This window comes from Poecilia reticulata, chromosome 21, assembly GCF_904066995.2.
Source record: "Poecilia reticulata chromosome 21, P_reticulata-male-v2, whole genome shotgun sequence".
In the NCBI taxonomy this organism is placed as follows: domain Eukaryota; kingdom Metazoa; phylum Chordata; class Actinopteri; order Cyprinodontiformes; family Poeciliidae; genus Poecilia; species Poecilia reticulata.
This window is the reverse complement of record NC_088850.1, coordinates 3,238,838-3,257,221: the sequence shown is the minus strand read 5'-3', so window position 1 is coordinate 3,257,221 and position 18,384 is coordinate 3,238,838. Positions and strand designations below refer to the sequence as shown.

The 18,384-nt window shown below is 39.0% G+C and overlaps 1 protein-coding gene across 2 annotated transcripts; it reads right to left on the bottom strand.

The window, feature by feature from the left end:
- Nucleotides 1-14,522: 14,522 nt before the first annotated feature.
- On the bottom strand, nt 14,523-17,755 carry uts1 (urotensin 1). 2 transcript variants are annotated; one of them, XM_081602213.1, is made up of 2 exons: nt 16,663-17,755; nt 14,523-16,498 (listed from the first exon to the last, which is right to left on the bottom strand). In XM_081602213.1, exon 2 carries the CDS (start codon nt 16,493-16,495, stop codon nt 16,052-16,054), a length of 444 nt encoding a protein of 147 aa, XP_081458339.1. In that variant the 5' UTR covers nt 16,496-16,498; nt 16,663-17,755; the 3' UTR covers nt 14,523-16,051. The 2 variants fall into 2 exon arrangements, with proteins under 2 accessions (XP_081458339.1, XP_008395422.1); XM_008397200.3 differs by having other exon boundaries at nt 16,696-17,751.
- Between the last annotated feature and the right edge of the window lie 629 nt (nt 17,756-18,384).

Genomic DNA, 18,384 nt, shown 5'->3' with positions numbered 1-18,384 from the left:
TCTCCAATATTACGTTTTTCTAAACATTAAGATTGATTTGTTCATTGTTTCTAGCAAATGTTGCACATTTTCAGCTAAATTATTACAGATTAAAATATCCACTTTTTTCATTCGAAATACTTTCATATCTTTTCTTGAAGAAACGTCTCAGAATGATCAGACACCAGTCATTTCAGTCATCATCTGTGTAAATTCGTCACTTTCATTAAATAACATGAGAATGACTCACTGTGAGAGAGAAAAACCAGAGAAGTTGGCACAAAACACAAGAATCTCCCTAATTATCTCTGCGGGCTAAAATAGATGGGATTGTTCGCGAATGTTCTTTTGATTTGTAATTTCTCATCTTTTTTCATCCTCTGATTAACATTTATTAGATAAAATTCAATTTAATTGCGGTGACTTAGAGCAAAAGTATCTTCTGAGTGAGTTTGTGTGTCACATTATTTACTCCAAGTGGCAAAAATAAAACCGTCGTCTCAGCCAAACTTTTCATGAAATTCCTCCATCATCTGCTGACGTTAAACGACGTCAGTGAGAACAGAAGTAAGCTAAGCCGGTTGAATAATGCAGAACATTTAGCCAAGTCCTGCTGCCAGGGACTGCGGATGCTTCGCAGACAACAACAGGCAATTAAATTAAGAGCTGGACCAAATTTCCTGTCAGATTCCCGAGAAGAGGAGACACAGAGGGGGAAAAAGTGAAAGATATTTAAGGGGGAAATGAGTCTCCGTACATTGACACCTGCGTGCTCTTGTTGTCATTAGCAACGGTTGAGTTGACCGTTGGGCTCCTGTGAGTCATTTGTGCTTATGGAGCTGAAAGGTGTAATGGCCGACAGCCTGAGATGTCTCTAACTTTTCAGTTTGAATGAATTCTCTTTTCTAGAATGTAACAAAATAAGGAGATAAATGTGCTTTTTAAAAGGGGGTTAGCTAGAAGACGCGCGTGATAAGTTTATACGTTTACTCAATTACATCTACTTGAGTAATCTTTTTGAAAAAACTACTTAAGTAATTTCTTGGAGAAAAAAATATATTCAAGTAGTTCTACTCTTACTTGAGTACAATTTATTGTACTCAAGTAAAATAAAAATTGCTAAAACTATCACCATGTTGTGACATTATGATATGAGACATATAATTTGTGAAAATATCGATGTTGCTACTGCCATATGAAGAAATGCACTGCGCCTGATCAAAAACAGCCAATCAGAGCCAGGGGGAGGGTCTTAACGCTGTCAGTCGATGTCGTCAACTCACTTTTACAGGAAAACCGTTTATCCACCATGCTAACTAACCTTAGCTTTCAAGACAGGTTCTGCTTTAAAGGTGGGGAGCAACGCACACAAAGATTGATTGACAGCACTAAGGCCCGCCTCCTGGCTCTGATTGGTTGCTTTTAATTAGAAATGGGAGCACTGGGAGAAGGCTGAGTAGCTGTCAACACAGTGACAGTTTCAACAAATATGCAAAAAATATTTTTTTGTAATTTTTTTTTATAAAATAATCTAAAAAAAAAAAATCTAAAAATGTGTAACAAACAGTTCATACGATAGGTTTAGTGGTTTAATGCTATTGACACAGAGCCAGGTTAGTTTGGACGCCTTCTTTTCTCTCAACAAAAAACTAAATCATCAATTGAAAACTGAAATTTGGATATAAAAATTTGTGAAATCTGAAACATTAAAGTGTGACAAAAAAAAACCCCAACTAAAATCAACGTGAAAGGGGGAAAGTATTTTTCACAAAACCTCTGGTGGATACATATGAACTCCAAATACTTCAATAAATTAAAATGTTATAAATGACCTCCTAATTATCTAGATATATTTTGTTAGTTACATAATTTCTATACAAGTTCACAATAAAGAAAAACACAAATTCAATCTGTTTTGTCTCTACATTTTGGTTGTTTTAAAAAACAACCAAAATTGTTGGTTGATTTAAACCAACAATTTTTTCTTTTGTAACTTTTTCCTTTTTTTATTTAAAGTTCTACCTCATATATAACTGAACTTTTGCAAACTTCAACATAAAGTGTTCCATGTTGTGATTATGGGTTTGTTTTTATCCTTTTGAATTATGCAAAAAAGACATTTTACCCCCTCAAAACTCTGAATAACAGGTTTGATTAACCATCTGATTTTAATAACCCCAATCTGTGGCTCTTCAGAGCATCTGTGGTGAGTCTCAGCAGTGATTGTATAAATAATTTGACTGGAAAAGAAAAGATTTCTCAGTTTTTTCTTATTCAAAAGAGTGCAGAATCTGTGGAGACTTTCAGAAGGACATATGTTTGTTAGGATGTGGTATCAACTGGGGGCTGCACAGTGGCACAGTTGGTAGAGCTGTTGCCTTGCAGCAAGAAGGTTCTGGGTTCGATTCCCGGCCTGGGGTCTTTCTGCATGGAGTTTGCATGTTCTCCCTGTGCATGGTGGGTTTTCTCCAGGTACTCCGGTTTCCTCCCACAGTCCAAAAACATGACTGTCAGGTTAATTGGCCTCTCCAAATTGCCCCTAGGTGTGAGTGTGTGTGTGCATGGTTGTGTGTCCTGTGTGTCTCTGTGTTGCCCTGCGACAGACTGGCGACCTGTCCAGGGTGACCCCGCCTCTCGCCCGAAACGTTGGCTGGAGATGGGCACCAGCACCCCTCCCGACCCCACTGAGGGAAAAAGGGTGCAAGAAAATGGATGGATGGCATCAACTGGATAAATGCTGCATTGCATTTTTTGACCATATTTCTTTACCTGTTTTCTGTCTTCTGTTTGTCCACTTTGCTAAATTTTGAGCCTAAAGGACAGATGCAAGAATTGGGGAAGAAAATACAAATTTGACATTTAAAACTGTGATTAGCATCCTACATTAGCGATTAGCACTGCTAGCATTAAAAAAGCAATACTTGGTAGAGAAAGTAGATCCTAAGTCTTGATTTTTAGATTTCCAGAATGCTGCCAACATTTCCAAATCCAGCATGAACTGCAACAAAGGTTGTAAGTTTAAATGGATAAACACAGCAACCTTATTCTGTTTAGTCTTCCTGTTATCTGCTGAATGTTTTGCTCTCTCTCACTCTCATGCAGCCTGAATGAACCACACATGTCTCAGAAATTAGTAGAAAATTCACATAAATTTTAAGTAGCTTTTCACATATTTTATTTTTCATTCTGTTAGCTTCTTAGTTTCCATAAACATTAAAAATAGAAAGTTTCTTTGTTTTATTGACAGTTTGATGTTTTTGTTTGATAAAAACTGTAGTTTAAATCAACTCTACTGGTCAGATATCAACCCAGAATTATGCTGAAGACTAAAAATTCAACTTGCTGAGTGATAATTAGCCAAATATTGGTAAACGTATGTATAAGTTTGAGCCTGTGTGAATAATTTGGATATGTGAAGATCAGAGAAAATCCACGATAAAGTGAAAGCCATTTTCTGTTTTTGTATAATTATTCCTCCCCTGGAAAAACAAAAGTTTAAATAAATAAGTCCAAGAGCCAAAATGGATGACGTGCATGACGATGATGGCCGCATGGCATCTTCACGCTGAGGTGTGAAGATGGTGAAGAGAGGATCAACATCCTCCACCTGCTGCAGGTGTTTCTCTGTTCAGACACACAGACCGAACTCCAAAGAGCCGCGGAGAGCGACATGTTAGCGCTGAAGCTAGCTCTAAAGGTTAAAATGGCAGAAGAGGTTTTAGTTTGGGATGGTGACCTTTATCTTCCTGTCCTCCTCCTTCCTGTCCTGTTTGCACAATCACAACACAAGCAGAGATCATCCTTCAACAAAGTGCAAGCAGAGCTTGCTTCCACATCAGAAACAACAGAGTCCAGTTCTGGTTCTGGTTCTGGTGGGATACAGAAAAGGACAGAAGTGCATTGCATTCACCTAAGAAAAAAAAAATCAAAATATCTCATAATTCTTAGAAAATATGTCATAATTACAAGATCTTATCTCCTAATTATGGCATGTTTTTTCAAAATCTTATCTTGTAATTATAAGATCTTTTCTAGTAATTATGAGTTCCGATCTTGTAATTATGGCATCTTATCTCAATTATGAGATTTTATATATTATATATATTATATTATTTGATATTTTCTCATAATTACGGGATGTTGTCTTGTAATTATGAGTAAATGTTTCATAATTATGGGACAAGATGTAATTACAAGAAAATATTTCATAATTAGTAGAACAGATCTCATTATTAAAAGCTCATGTCTCATAATTATCTCATCTTATGTTGTAATTATGATATTTATTCTTGTACTTATGAGATACATCTTAAGATCTCATAATTAAGGCATATTTTCTTGTAATTACAAAATAAAGTCTCATTATTATATAACTTATATCTTAATTATTAGATTATTTCTTGTATTTTCTTAGCTCATAATTACATCATCTTATTTCTCAATTACTAAAAGTTTTTCTTGTAATGAAATATTAACTCGTGATGATCAGATTTTGATGTGGTAATTATGAGATGACTATATTTTTTCTTTTTTTTTTGGTGAATGCTGCAGCAGACCCAGAAGTGCAGCAGTTCTGTCTGCTGCAGCATCAGCAGCGACGCTGTGTTGACGGTTTTCTCCATCTCTCACTCTGCATCTGAATCACTCATCTAAAATTCAAACGAGGCTCAGGAAAGGTGACGAGGAAAAACTAGCAACAAAAGTTTTGTTGATTTCATTTGGCCGGTGCAGAGGTGTGAATGTTTCTCCGGTCGCTTCGGCCGCAGATTAGCTGTAAGAGACGCTCATGATGTCAGGAGACGCTGGAAGCAGAAGCACAGTGTGGTGTGTCATGCTGTGGGCCAGGAATTACTCAGAGTGCATTCCTCCAACAGAAACGAACTTCAGCTTTAATAAAAACTTCTGTCAGGATTCCTTCAGAGCCTGGAAGAGCCTGGAAGATCCAGGAAAGTCTGGAAGAGCCTGGAAAGTCTGGAAGATCCTGGAAAGTCTGGAAGAGCCTGGAAGATCCAGGAAAGTCTGGAAGAGCCTGGAAAGTCTGGAAGAGTCTAGGAAATCTGCCATCTTGATTCAAGACCCTTCCTTCCTTCCTTCCTTCCTTCCTTCCTTCCTTCCTTCCTTCCTTCCTTCCTTCCTTCCTTCCTTCCTTCCTTCCTTCCTTCCTTCCTTCCTTCCTTCCTTCCTTCCTTCCTTCCTTCCTTCCTTCCTTCCTTCCTTCCTTCCTTCCTTCCTTCCTTCCTTCCTTCCTTCCTTCCTTCCTTCCTTCCTTCCTTCCTTCCTTCCTTCCTTCCTTCCTTCCTTCCTTCCTTCCTTCCTTCCTTCCTTCCTTCCTTCCTTCCTTCCTTCCTTCCTTCCTTCCTTCCTTCCTTCCTTCCTTCCTTCCTTCCTTCCTTCACTCTGTGAAGTATCCATCCATCCATCCATTTTCTTGCACCCTTTTTCCCTCAGTGGGGTCGGGAGGGTTGCTGGTGCCTCTCCAGCTAACGTTCTGGGTGAGAGGCGGGTTCACCCTGGACAGGTCGCCAGTCTGTCGCAGGGCAGCACAGAGACACACAGGACACACAACCATGCACACACACACTCACACCTAGGGACAATTTGGAGAGGCCAATTAACCTGACAGCCATGTTTTTGGACTGTGGGAGGAAACCAGAGTACCTGGAGAAAACCCACCATGCACAGGGAGAACATGGAGACTCCATGCAGAAAGACCCCAGGCCGGGAATCGAACCCAGAACCTTCTTGCTGCAAGGCAACAGCTCTACCAACTGCCCCCTCTGTGAAGTAAAAAACAAAATATTAATCAACGGTTTTCAAATAAAAATCTCTAAAATCTCTAAATGTTTAAATGTCTCCAGCCTACAGTTCGATTAGAATAAATAAATAAAAACTAGATGATTTAATCGTTCTGTATTTTTTTTTCTCCAAAGCTGCTTTTGATTTCCTGAACTAAATGCTATTTAAGAATAAAACTCTCAGTTGAAATAAATGTGTTCTGGTTGAGGCTTGTGGAGGTTCTGCACTGGGTGAACCGGTCCAGTCATCGCCTCTCTGTCAGACCATGTGTCGCCTCTCATGAATTATTAAACAGATGATCCAACTGTTGACATTAGAAACCAAACAAATCTGTTCTGCCATCACTGTCCGCCGTACGCGGATCAGTGTGTGTGTTTGGTTTGCTGATGGATCGGGTCAATGTTGGCCTTTTGTACTGATTTAATATTTATTGCTACAACTTTGGTTGGAAATTAGAGGAAATTAAACAAGGAGGAAAGTCTGGATGGGAACGTGTTTGGTTTTCTTTAGAGCTAATCGCTAAAACTGATTGATTTATTTAACAGACGTGACACAAAACAAAAAACAAGGAACAAAAATATCTTCATTTTCTGAAAAAAATGCAAGAATTAACCCTTTTAAAGACAGTTAGCTCCAGTAATTTAGTAATGTTTAGGTTTTTTTAGAACATAAATTTAAAACCTTGCTTCTAATTTTAGTTTTAAAAGCTGACAGTTATACTTTAGTCTTAGACATCATAATATTGTTTTTAATTCTTTTATATTACAACAGACCTGCAAGGAAAAATTATTTGCTTGTTATGATGATGGATGGATCAATAAAGACGTTTTTCTCTACATGAATAAAAGGTTTTATTGAATAGAATAGAATAGAATAGAATAGAATAGAATAGAATAGAATAGAATAGGTTAATTTTAGGTGAAATTTAGGTCCAAGATCAGCAAAGTGACATCAAGTGACGTAGATTCACACAATGACAAAAATATTAAAATAAACACAAGGCAAATCAAAGTAACTAAATTAAGAATAATATACGCTAGAGAAAGTTCTAAATTACAGCATAACATGTGTTAGTTAGAAAAATATCAAGTTTACAATCCCAGTCATGGCCTCGCACTTCAATTTTAGTTTTGCCAAACTAAAGGACACAAATTCAGAAATGAAGTATTTAAACTTGTGTGCATTTGCAAACTAATCTGTGTTTTTCTGCTGGGTTTAGAGTTATGGCTTCTTCCTTGCTGGGCGGCCGTCCAGCCTGTTGGTATGGGACTCGTTTAAATGTGGATTACCATAATTTCCACTTTCAGTTTTTTGTTCTGTATGTTTTAAACAAAAATACTTTCATTTCTGGGATTTGGAAGAAGCTGGAGTATTGGAAAACGTTGTTTGGTTTCATTCATCCTAATTTCACCCACAGCTAAAACCCATTAGAGGTTATAGACGATAAGGTTGGCGTGAGAGTGCTTGGACTAGGACAAAACACTCCAGGTGAGAGAAACTACAACATTTCTCATTAGGAAACCAAAACAGTAAAACGTTTCTAAGAAAAGCTTAGAATCAGCAGAAGCTCATTATTACAAAGAGGGAAAGTGTGAAATCGTCTCCAATTGGACCAGTTATGTAAAGTGAGCTGCAGTGTGAAGAACTCCCTGGACTCGAACAGGAAGCAGCAGTTTGTTGGTGCTGATTCGGTCAAAGTGGCACCTCCGTGCAGCAGCATGGCGGATTGCTTGGCAGTGTTTCCTCACACTCATCTTTTCTTCTCCACACAAAGCGTGGAAGAGGAAAAGTCAGAAACTTATGGACATTTAACATAAGAAATTCTAGATATTCCTGTTTGTGTTTTCTTGTTACTATTTGCTTTCCAGACATTTGCAATTTAGTTTGCACAAGTTGAATCATCTACCATCAAGAACACATTTAAAGGGTCAGCATTATGTGTTTTTCTGCCACAAAGTGCTAATTTTATAGCACAACCAAGAAATTATGTTGCCATCAGTTATTATATCATCACAACACGGCTCCTCTATTTACCCTTTACCAGCGTTTCACTGACGAGGTGTTTGCTAATTGCTGCTGGCTAGTCTGAAGGAGCTGAGTGAGGGAAGGCGGCTCTGTAATGCAGAAGCTCGAAAGCTTGGAAACTGCAGCTCAGAGGAGCAGCTTCATCCTCTGTCCCACCAAGTGTTTTGCACAGCTGAATGGTTGCCATGGAGATAAAAGGATTTCTTAAACATGCACGAAAGAATCAAAGCAACACAAGTATATTTTTGAGGAAGTAAAACCATTATAGCTAAAAAAAAAAGTCAATTTTACATAAGAAGTCTTTAATCATGATGTTTTTTTAAATCTTTAATTTGAATTGTGATTTTAGTCAGAAAAAATGTGAGATCTCTGAAGTCATAGTTTAATTGCTGATATCTTAAATATATGTTTCAGATAGTAATTCATTGTAGATATCGTGAATTGAAACTTCCATCCATCCATCCATTTTCTTGCACCCTTTTTCCCTCAGTGGGGTCAGGAGGTGCTGGTGCCCATCTCCAGCCAACGTTTCGGGCGAGGGGCGGGGTACACCCTGGACAGGTCGCCAGTCTGTCGCAGGGCAACACAGAGACACACAACCATGCACACACACACTCACACCTAGGGGCAATTTGGAGAGGCCAATTAACCTGACAGTTATGTTTTTGGACTGTGGGAGGAAACCGGAGTACCAATCAATCAATCAATCAATCAATCAAATTTTATTTGTATAGCACATTTCAGCAGCAAGGCATTTCAAAGTGCTTTACATAATTAAAATAAAAACAGAAATAATCAGTGAGAAAGAGAGAGATTTAAAAAAAATAAAAAAAACAAAATAAAAATAAAAACATAAAAAAACAAAAAACATGACATCATTAAAACGTCGAAAAGAAAGAAGAAAAAATTAAAAACATTAAAGACATAAAAACATGGAAGACATCAAAACCCACTCTAATCCTAATTTAGCCATAAGCAACTCTAAACAGGTGAGTTTTAAGTTGAGATTTAAAGGCTCTCAGTGTTTCAGCTGTTTTACAGTTTTCTGGAAGTTTGTTCCAAATCTGTGGTGCGTAGAAACTGAATGCTGCTTCTCCTCGTCTGGTTCTGGTTCTGGGGATGCAGAGCAGAACCAGAACCAGAACCTGAGGGGTCTAGACGGTTGGTACAGCAATAACAGATCTTTAATGTATTGTGGTGCTAAACCGTTCAGAGATTTATAAACTAACATCAGTATTTTAAAGTCTATTCTCTGAGCTACAGGGAGCCAGTGTAGGGACTTTAAAACTGGTGTTATGTGCTCTATCTTCCTGGTTTTAGTGAGAACCCGAGCAGCAGCGTTCTGGATCAGCTGCAGCTGTTTGATTGATTTATTAGTCAGACCTGTGAAGACGCTGTTGCAGTAATCAATGCGGCTAAAGATAAACGCATGGATGAGTTTCTCTAGATCGCGCTGAGACATAAGTCCTCTAATCCTGGAGATGTTCTTCAGGTGATAGAAGGCCGACTTTGTGACTGTCTTAATGTGGCTCTGAAGGTTCAGGTCAGAGTCCATCACTACTCCCAGGTTTCGGGCCTGATCGCTGGTTTTAGTTGTAATAACTGAAGCTGTGCATTGATTCTGGTTCGTTCCTCTTTAGGTCCAAAGATAATAACTTCAGTTTTGTTTCTGTTCAGCTGGAGAAAGTTTTGGCACATCCACACATTGATCTGTTCTAAGCATCTATTCAGTGATTGGATGGGTTCAGAGTCACCTGGTGACATCGTGATGTAGAGCTGTGTATCATCCGCATAATTGTGGTAGCTAATCCTATGTCCTGTTATAATCTTTGCCAGTGGGAGCATATAAATATTGAAAAGAAGGGGTCCTAGGATTGAACCTTGGGGTACCCCACATGTGACCTTTGACCTCTCTGATGAGAAGTTTCCGATTGAAACAAAGAAATCCCTGTTCTTTTTGTAAGATTCAAACCAGTTGAGCACTGGACCGGAGAGTCCGATCCAAGTCTCCAGCCGGTTCAGTAAAATGTCATGGTCAACAGTGTCGAAAGCTGCACTGAGGTCCAACAGAACCAGCACTGTGGTTCTCCCACAGTCTGTATTTATGTGGATGTCATTGAACACTTTTACAAGGGCCGTCTCCGTGCTGTGGTGAGCACGAAAACCAGACTGGAAGGAGTCAAAGCGATTCATTATTGTTAGGAAGATATTTAATTGTTTAAAAACAGCTTTTTCAATAATTTTGCTGATGAATGGGAGGTTGGAGATCGGCCTGTAATTCTGCAGTAGGGATTTGTCTAGATTGTTCTTTTTTATAAGTGGTTTGATAACTGCTGTTTTCAAAGCCTGGGGGAAAACACCTGAAGAGAGCGATGAGTTTACTATTTGGATCAGATCATTAGCAACAACAGGCAGGACTTTCTTAAAGAAATGTGTGGGCAGGACATCCAGACAGCAGGAACTGGAGCTTAATTGACTTATAATTTCTTCTAGGGTTTTATAATTTAGTAGTAGAAATTGGGTCATTTTTCCTGCATTTGTTTTGTTTGGGCACAGCATTGGTACTGGGTTTGGAGTGGATGTGCAGATTAATCCTCTGATCTTTTGAATTTTCTCTGAAAAGAAACTAGAAAACTTGTTGCAGGCGGCAATAGATTGAAGTTCAGGTGGTAACGTCATCGGAGGATTTGTGAGCCTGTCAACAGTAGCAAATAAAGCTCGAGCATTGTTAATGTTTTTGTTTATGACATCTGCAAAGAAAGCTTCTCTCGCATGTTTCAGTGTTGTGTGATAGTTACGTAGTCTTTCCTTGTAGATGTCATAATAAACGTGCAGTTGACCTTTACGCCATTTCCGTTCGGCCCTACGGCAGAGTTGTCTTGCAGATTGAACTACTTGTGCATTTCTCCATGGAGATTTCTTCCTACCAGTCACAACCTTCACTTTAGTGGGGGCAATGTAATCAATGATATCTGAAAGTTTGCACTGAAAATCATCCACCAACTTATCTACGTCACTATAACTTAAGAGTGAGGAAGAAGAGTAGATTTGATTAAATGTTTCTGCTGTGTTTTCTGTGAAAGTACGTTTTGTGATAGTAGCTGTTTGTTCAAGTGGGTTAACGGATAAAGAACTGTCAAAGAAAACAGCAAAATGATCAGACAGGGCAATATCAGTTACAGAGACATTGGAAATATTCACACCCTTACTGATAACCAGGTCCAGTGTGTGTCCCTGAGTGTGTGTTGCTTGTTTGACATGTTGTGTTAAACCAAAACTCTCTAATATATTACAGAGCTTTTTAGCCCCTCGGTCTTGGGGGTTGTCAACATGAATGTTGAAATCACCGACAATTATCAAACAATCGTAATCAATACATATGAGAGATAGAAGCTCATTCAAGTCCGCAAAGAAATTTTCCACATATGTTGGTGTTTTGTATAGAGTTAGTGTCAAAGTTCGTTTGAGGCCTTTTACCTCGATTCCAAGATATTCAAAAGACATAAAATTACCCAAAGAGATTTTACTACAGTTTATGGTATTCTTAAATATTGAAGCCACGCCTCCGCCTTTTTTGTGTTTTCTATTTTCACTTAAAAAATTGTACGTAGGAGGCGTTGATTCAATTAGTACGATTGCTTCATTATTGTCATTCAGCCATGTTTCTGTCAGAAATAAAACATCAATATTATGCTCAGTGATGAAATCATTAATTAATAGAGCTTTAGCACAGAGAGATCTGGTATTTAAAAGAGCCAGTGACTCGGAGGCTGAAAGCTCTTCAGTCTGAGGTTCCTTTAGATAGGGGATCAGTCTGAGGTTTGAATTAAGACCACTGTTTTTTGTATTTCTGTTTTTTGTAACTGTTCTTGTAGTGATCCGGACAGGTATTGTCCTGCTATGCAATGTTGGGGGGCCAGACACATTCTGGAGGAAGACGGGTGTAAGGATAATATCTGGACCCCGGTCTCAGACCTCAGAAATGCGGAGTGCTGGATCTTCAGGGAGGTCAGAGGCAGGTGGCTTAGATGAAGTGAGAGTTGTGCCGAGGCGAACCTGTTGATCCATACTATCCAGCTGGGATGAGAAAGAGTCCGTCCGTCTACCAGGAGAAAACCCACCATGCACAGGGAGAACATGGAGACTCCATGCAGAAAGACCCCAGGCCGGGAATCGAACCCAGAACCTTCTTGCTCTGACATCATTACTCAAAATGTAATCCAAGATATCTCAGATACATCTTTGGTGTAGTCAAAATATAATTACATATATCTTAATTAACTCATATATCTAATCTTAAAGTTATTTCAGACACCTGGAATGTAAGTGTGGTGGAGACAATTTTATGTCAAAACGGCCTGCCATACGATTCGTCCGTTGGGGAAACCTCCAGAACCTCAGATGGCCAACGAGCCTCTGAATGAGTCCAGCCACAGCAAAGAGTCACAACTGATTCTGTACAGTTCAGAGATGATCCATCTGGAGAAACAAAGATGCAGGAATCACTTTGAGTTTCTTTGCCTCCCACGTTTCAGAACCAGGAAGCTGCTGCTTTGTGTAGAAAATACATCTGTCTACTTATAACTCCCAGGATGAATGCAGTGGGTTTAAGACGGCATTCTGGGCTGTGGGTGGAGAAGTGGAAACGATTGTGTTCCTCAGCATGGAAGCTTTGCAAAGCTGTCAGTTTAGTTACTAATTTAAGATGTTATGTAAATAATGTTTTAAAAAAAAACTGTGTGAGGGGATTAAGACCAAGAAGACAGAAAAAAAAAGAAGAGAAATAACTTTTATTGTCCCAAAGGGAAACAGAAAAAGTGACGGCAAAATGGAAGAATCCAGATTCACACAAAGGTTCAAATGTGAGCTAATAATACTGGAGAGTAAGAGAAATAATACATCACTTTTAAAGAAATGTCATCTGAGGAACTTTCTCAGGATCCAGAAAAAGAAAAATCTTCTCATCATGAGTTGAAACTTTGTGTGGTAAGTTTGACAGCAGCATCACTCAGGACTCGTCTGTTGGCTGAACTGGGTCAAAACGGACCAGCACAGCCAGATTAATGACGTCCTGCAGTTGCCAATAGATTGATTTCTGAAACAAATAAGCAAAAGAAAGATTACGTTTTCAATTTTTCAGGCTTAAAAACGTCCTATTGATCTGTTTACCTGCTGTTTCTGGAGAACTTGGAGGCTTTTTGGACTCTGAGGCGTATAGACACAGAAATGTTTGTTTCTTCTTATTTACTTGTAATTAAGCTGATATTTTGACTCATAAAGTATTTAGTCTTAATCTTTCATAATCATATTGATGATAATGATTAAAGATACTGACAACAGAGTAAGTACTGATCACAAAGATAATGAAAACATGATCAACATTATTTAAAAGTGTTTTCAGGCTCGGTGTTTATTTTAATGATTGATTGCTGTGGTAGATTAGCCTGCGCTGCTATTAGCTGATCTGACACAGCAGTGGCTGAGAAGCTGATTTAAACATCCATCCATCCATTTTCTTACACCCTTGTCCCTCAGTGGGGTCAGGAGGTGCTGGTGCCTCTCCAGCTGGCGTACCGGGCGAGAGGCGGGGTCACCTGGACAGGTCGCCAGTCTGTCGCAGGGCAACACAGAGACACACAACCATACACACACACACCTAGGGGCAATTTAGACAGACCAATTAACTTGACAGTCATGTTTTTGGACTGAGGAAACCGGAGTACCAGGAGAAAACCCACCATGCACAGGGAGAACATGGAGACTCCATGCAGAAAGACCGGGGCCGGGAATCGAACCCAGAACCTTCTTGCTGCAAGGCAACAGCTCTACCAACTGCGCCACTGTGCAGCCCTAATTTAAACATCTGATGATCATATTTATATATTTCAAAGTGAGTCACAGAAACACAGGAGCCCGGAAGCCAATTTTCCTTCTGCGTTTGTTTTCATCTCTCTTTCTCTTATCGTTTGTTCTCAACAAGTCGCTCATGACTCCATCAGCTGTCACTCCTCATTGGACTTCATGGATCTTTAGCAAGACTCTCATCAACAAGATGAGACGGAGCAGATGACATGAAAGTGATGACACATTTCTCTCTAGTTTATTGGTCGCTCTCCAGCTAATCCGATGCTCTAATTTCACAGCTTGACTTTTGTTTAAGTTGCAACATTTCTGGCAAGATGTGTAACTGTGCAGAGAACAAGGAGCTCTAAACCAGTGACTGATACTTTGGCTTCCAGTTGGTGTGTGAGTACGACTTCAAATGTGGATAAAACAACAACAACAACATAAGGAAAACAGGCAGAAGTTGTTTATGGACGTGTTAGAAACGGATCTGGGTTCATTTCAAATGTGATGGAAAGAAAGAAAATAAAGAGAAAACTTTAAAGAAGTCTGTTTCTACACCTGCAGAAAGAGAGAAAACACAGAGAAACTTAAAAAGTACACAATGCTAATTAAATCAAATTATATTTAGTGGCAACTGCAGCCCAAGACGGAACCTAAACACCTGGATCCAAATGTAGTTTTAACATTTCTCAGCTTATCAGGTCAAATTTTCCAACAAATGCTTGAACTGTGAGGACTGATGGATCTTTATGGGGCCCAAAGCCGCAGCAAAAGGAAAAATAAGTTCTGGTTTTGGGTTAGAGATTAAATTTAGGACTGAGTTGAAGTTAGGTTTAGAGTATTGCTTTGAAAATGAATGAACAATGAATTGAATATATAGGTACAATAACAATGGTTAAATATTATTTAGTCCATTTTTTTTGGACAAATGTGTAAAGATGTTTAAAGTTGTTACAATTTAAGATGTACTAATTAAGCAAATTTAGCATTTAATGGGTTTCATCAATACAAATACATTCTGCCACAGATGAAAATGAGTTTGATCCGCCGTCACAAAGCTTGAAGTTTTCTCCATCACGGCTGCAGAATATTTAAGAAAATGGGTTTAAATTAAAGTGATTTGAATGTTTGATTTAATCTGCAGTTCTTACAGTTTTAAGATGATATTTCTAAAAAACACAGCACAATGACAAATAAACTAATATTTACAAGAGAAGTGAAAACACACCATTTTTTCAGTAATCTTTTTTATTACAAAATATAAATGACAAAAAGCTTTTTGAAACTGTTGCTAAAACAAAGACAGATGTGAGAGACATGAACGAAACTAAGCTTTTTTTTTGTTCTTTTTTCAGTTTACATGCTACAGTTCATACAGGTGAGCTGCTCCTGCTCAGGTAGAAACTTAAAGACAACGTGAGCGGAAATGAAAACGTCGTAACAGAACATCAGTCAAACACGACGTTTGCTCCAGCACACAAACAGATTCTCTTTTTGTTCAGATAAATTGTTCCACAGTTCTGAACTGTAAGTAGTGACGGATTATTCTGACAATTAATCAATTAATCGGATAAAAAATTGGCACGTTCTATAGATTTTTAATTTAGCCACTTAAAACTTTTTTATATATTAGAAATACACCAAGAGATGCAAATAGTTACATTTATTTTTTAAATTTTATTCCCTAAAATGCAATAAGTTTCTTTAGTGAATTTGATTTGGGTGAAGCTGATAGCAGCCACTTGAGGAGTTTGGGCAAAAACATATTTGCAGACAGAAATGTTTTCACCTTCAAAGCAAATATTATTTGTATTTGATACCGTTTTTGCCTGATTGCTGCTCTGAATATGTTGCTTTTTAAGCAAATAGCCTACTCCAATTAACGATTAATCGATCAGTTGACGGTTATTTCAATAACAGATTCAACACGATTAATAGTTTCATCCCCAATCAGAAGTGGTTTCATTTAAATAAGTTAAAAGTATTTATGTTTCTTAGTTTTATTTAGTAAATTTTGAAATGTGAATCTTTTCCAGACAGTTTTGTTTGGACAGAAAATAAAAACGGTTCCTGGAACTATTAGTGGTACCATTCACGCCCTCATTCATCAGTCACGGATTTAAAGAGCAGCTGATTTCCAAATGACAACATTGAAAACAGACAGAAGGGCGTCGGGTGGTTTCCACTTTATAAGCAGATCCACTACAGTTCAGTTTAGCGGGGATTGATGGGAATGAGGGGGTCTGAGAAGATCCGTGTTTTCCGTCACCGCTCTTCGATGAAAACAAACAAAAAACACATGCGTAAAATGGCACCATGTGTGCGTAAAGTGTTGCCAGTGGGGAAGGCAGGCGCATCATGCCAGAGGTTTTGGACTCTGCCATGGAGGAATCCCCGGGAAGCTTCACTTCCCCACCTCGTCGAGCACCTTGCGGTTGAGCTGAGCCTGCTCCCGCTGGCTCTCCATCTTGGCCATCTGGATCATATTCCTCAGCAGGTGGAAGGTCAGGTCGATGGAGAGCGGCGGCTCCTCGCTGCGCTTCAGCAGCTGCTCCGCGGTCCTCAGCGCCTCGTCCTCCTCCGTCTCCGCGCCGTCAACTTCCGGCAGCAGCAGGTGGAGGCGGTCCGGGTCCCTCCGCTGGAGCAGCCGCAGCAGGTGGTCACCCACCAGATCCGAGGCGGCGCCTTCCGTGGCCGCCCTGAGGAGAACATCGTCCACCTGCTGCGTCTGGAGGCGGCTGGTGCCATCCAGCCAGCCGGGGAGAGAGCGCGGTCTGCCGGCGGCGGGGCGGGGGTGTGACGAGAGGAGGACCGAGGAGAGGAGCAGCAGGAGGGGGACCGGCTTCATGTCCTGCAACCGAAAGGAAATTACGATTTTTTTAAATTAGTTTTGAAACTTAAAACATTTGACAGTGTAAACATTTTGGCAAAAATAAAGTAAATATATATTTTTTTGCATGACATTTATAAAAAAAACTCCTGAAGAGATTTGTCCCAGTTAAAGACAACTATGACCTTTAGATGGATGTAAAAAGCTGCAGAACTCACTTGATTTTCGTCAGTGGATGCAGCTGAACTTTTCAGAGATGTCTGGTCTGATTCTGGAAAGTCCTGTGAGCCGCGGCTCCAGAGGTCTGAGGGTTTTATACATCCAGCCCGCTCCTTTTTGACGTCAATGCAACAACATGCCGCCGTCTTGGAAAGCGGGCAGCTCTAAAAGACGCACAACGATGCGGCAGCTGGCGGAGCGAGAATATGAGCAGCAGCTTTTACAGCTTTGTTTGTTTTCCATCTTCTTTTACAAGATGAAGGAAGAAAACGCCAGAATCTCCACTGGCTCCTTTTATTTGGGTTTAACAGCTAAAAAATAAAGAAAAGAGAGAAAAAAAACGGGATTTATTTGATAAATTTTGCTCCTTCCTTATGCTTTTTGAAGTTTGGTCAAAACATTTGTTTAGCATCCCAAACTATGAATTATTTTTCATTTATGATTTTCAAAAGCTGGCATGAAAATTTCAATTCAAAGTTTAAACCCAACAATGAAGCAAAGAGAGAAAATTAAACTAGAAAAACATTTTTTCTTCTGTTGATTGAACCTGAGCAGTGAGCTGTCCATGGTGCTGAACCTGCTTCCACTTTTTTAACATTAGATTTCACATAACAAAAAGGAATATTTTAAATATCATAAGATAATTTCACACAAGTTTATTATAAATCACAGAAACATGAACCACTGCCTCCATTTGGCCACTTGAAATACAACTAAGACTCAATAATTCTGCAGGTTGGCATAAATGTTTTTACGTCCAATAATTAGGTATGAAATCACTGCAAAAACAAAACTTTTATGCAGGTTTCGCCAAACTTACTGACTTGAAGTGAGAGAAAATTAAATATGTTAATTCAGAACATGAATGTGGAAAAAAGTTGATTTTGTGTCTGTTCGACCTTTTCTGTCTAAATTTGGCCACAGAGTTCAAAGTTGAGCCTTAAAAGGTTTTCAGTCTCTGATGTCCTGCCATCTACACTGCAAAAACACTAAATCTTATCAAGATTATTTGTTCTTGTTTGTAGTGCAAATATCTTAAACACTTGAAATAATATCAAACCAAGGAGAAGCTTTTAATGTATGTGGAAAAATAGTTAAGTGAAAAAATCTCCCCGATTATTTCTAGTATTTTTTGCCAATAAATTAAAATTTGCTGCCATTTCTCACTGAAAAGTTACTAGTAAGTTAGTTTTGCATCATTTAAAGTGTACTAAGACATTTCCACTAGAAATGAGTCTAAAATAATTGATAAGATTTTGTGTTTTTGCAGTTTAGAGCTGGACCAATATGTTTTTCTTGATTAAATGTACTCAAATTACAATTCTCAGAGTAAAATCCTGACTATATTATTCAAAAGACTATATTATTAAGACGCTTTTTCTGCTCTGCATAACATGCAGAAATAATGATTGGACTGAAAATCAATGCAAAGTAAAACCAAGTTCAAACAAACACTTCAAACTTCTGACCAAGGCCACTTCCAAAGTGTTTGGAAGCAAAATATAGAGAAATGCTCCAACGTTTGTGCATGGCTGCGTCCAGATGAACTCCACCCACCCTCCTGTTCAGGTTACTCTGCAACAACACTCCACTCCTTTTATCACCTTGGCTTAATTTGAAAATCACAGGCAGTTGGAGTGCTGCTTCAAAAACCTGCAGCGCTGTGGGTAGAGCTGCTCCCGTCCCTG

What these genes read in the sequence shown, in the direction of transcription:
- uts1 (XM_081602213.1), bottom strand. Translation starts at nt 16,495, where the DNA reads ATGAAGCCGGTCCCCCTCCTGCTGCTCCTCTCCTCGGTCCTCCTCTCG.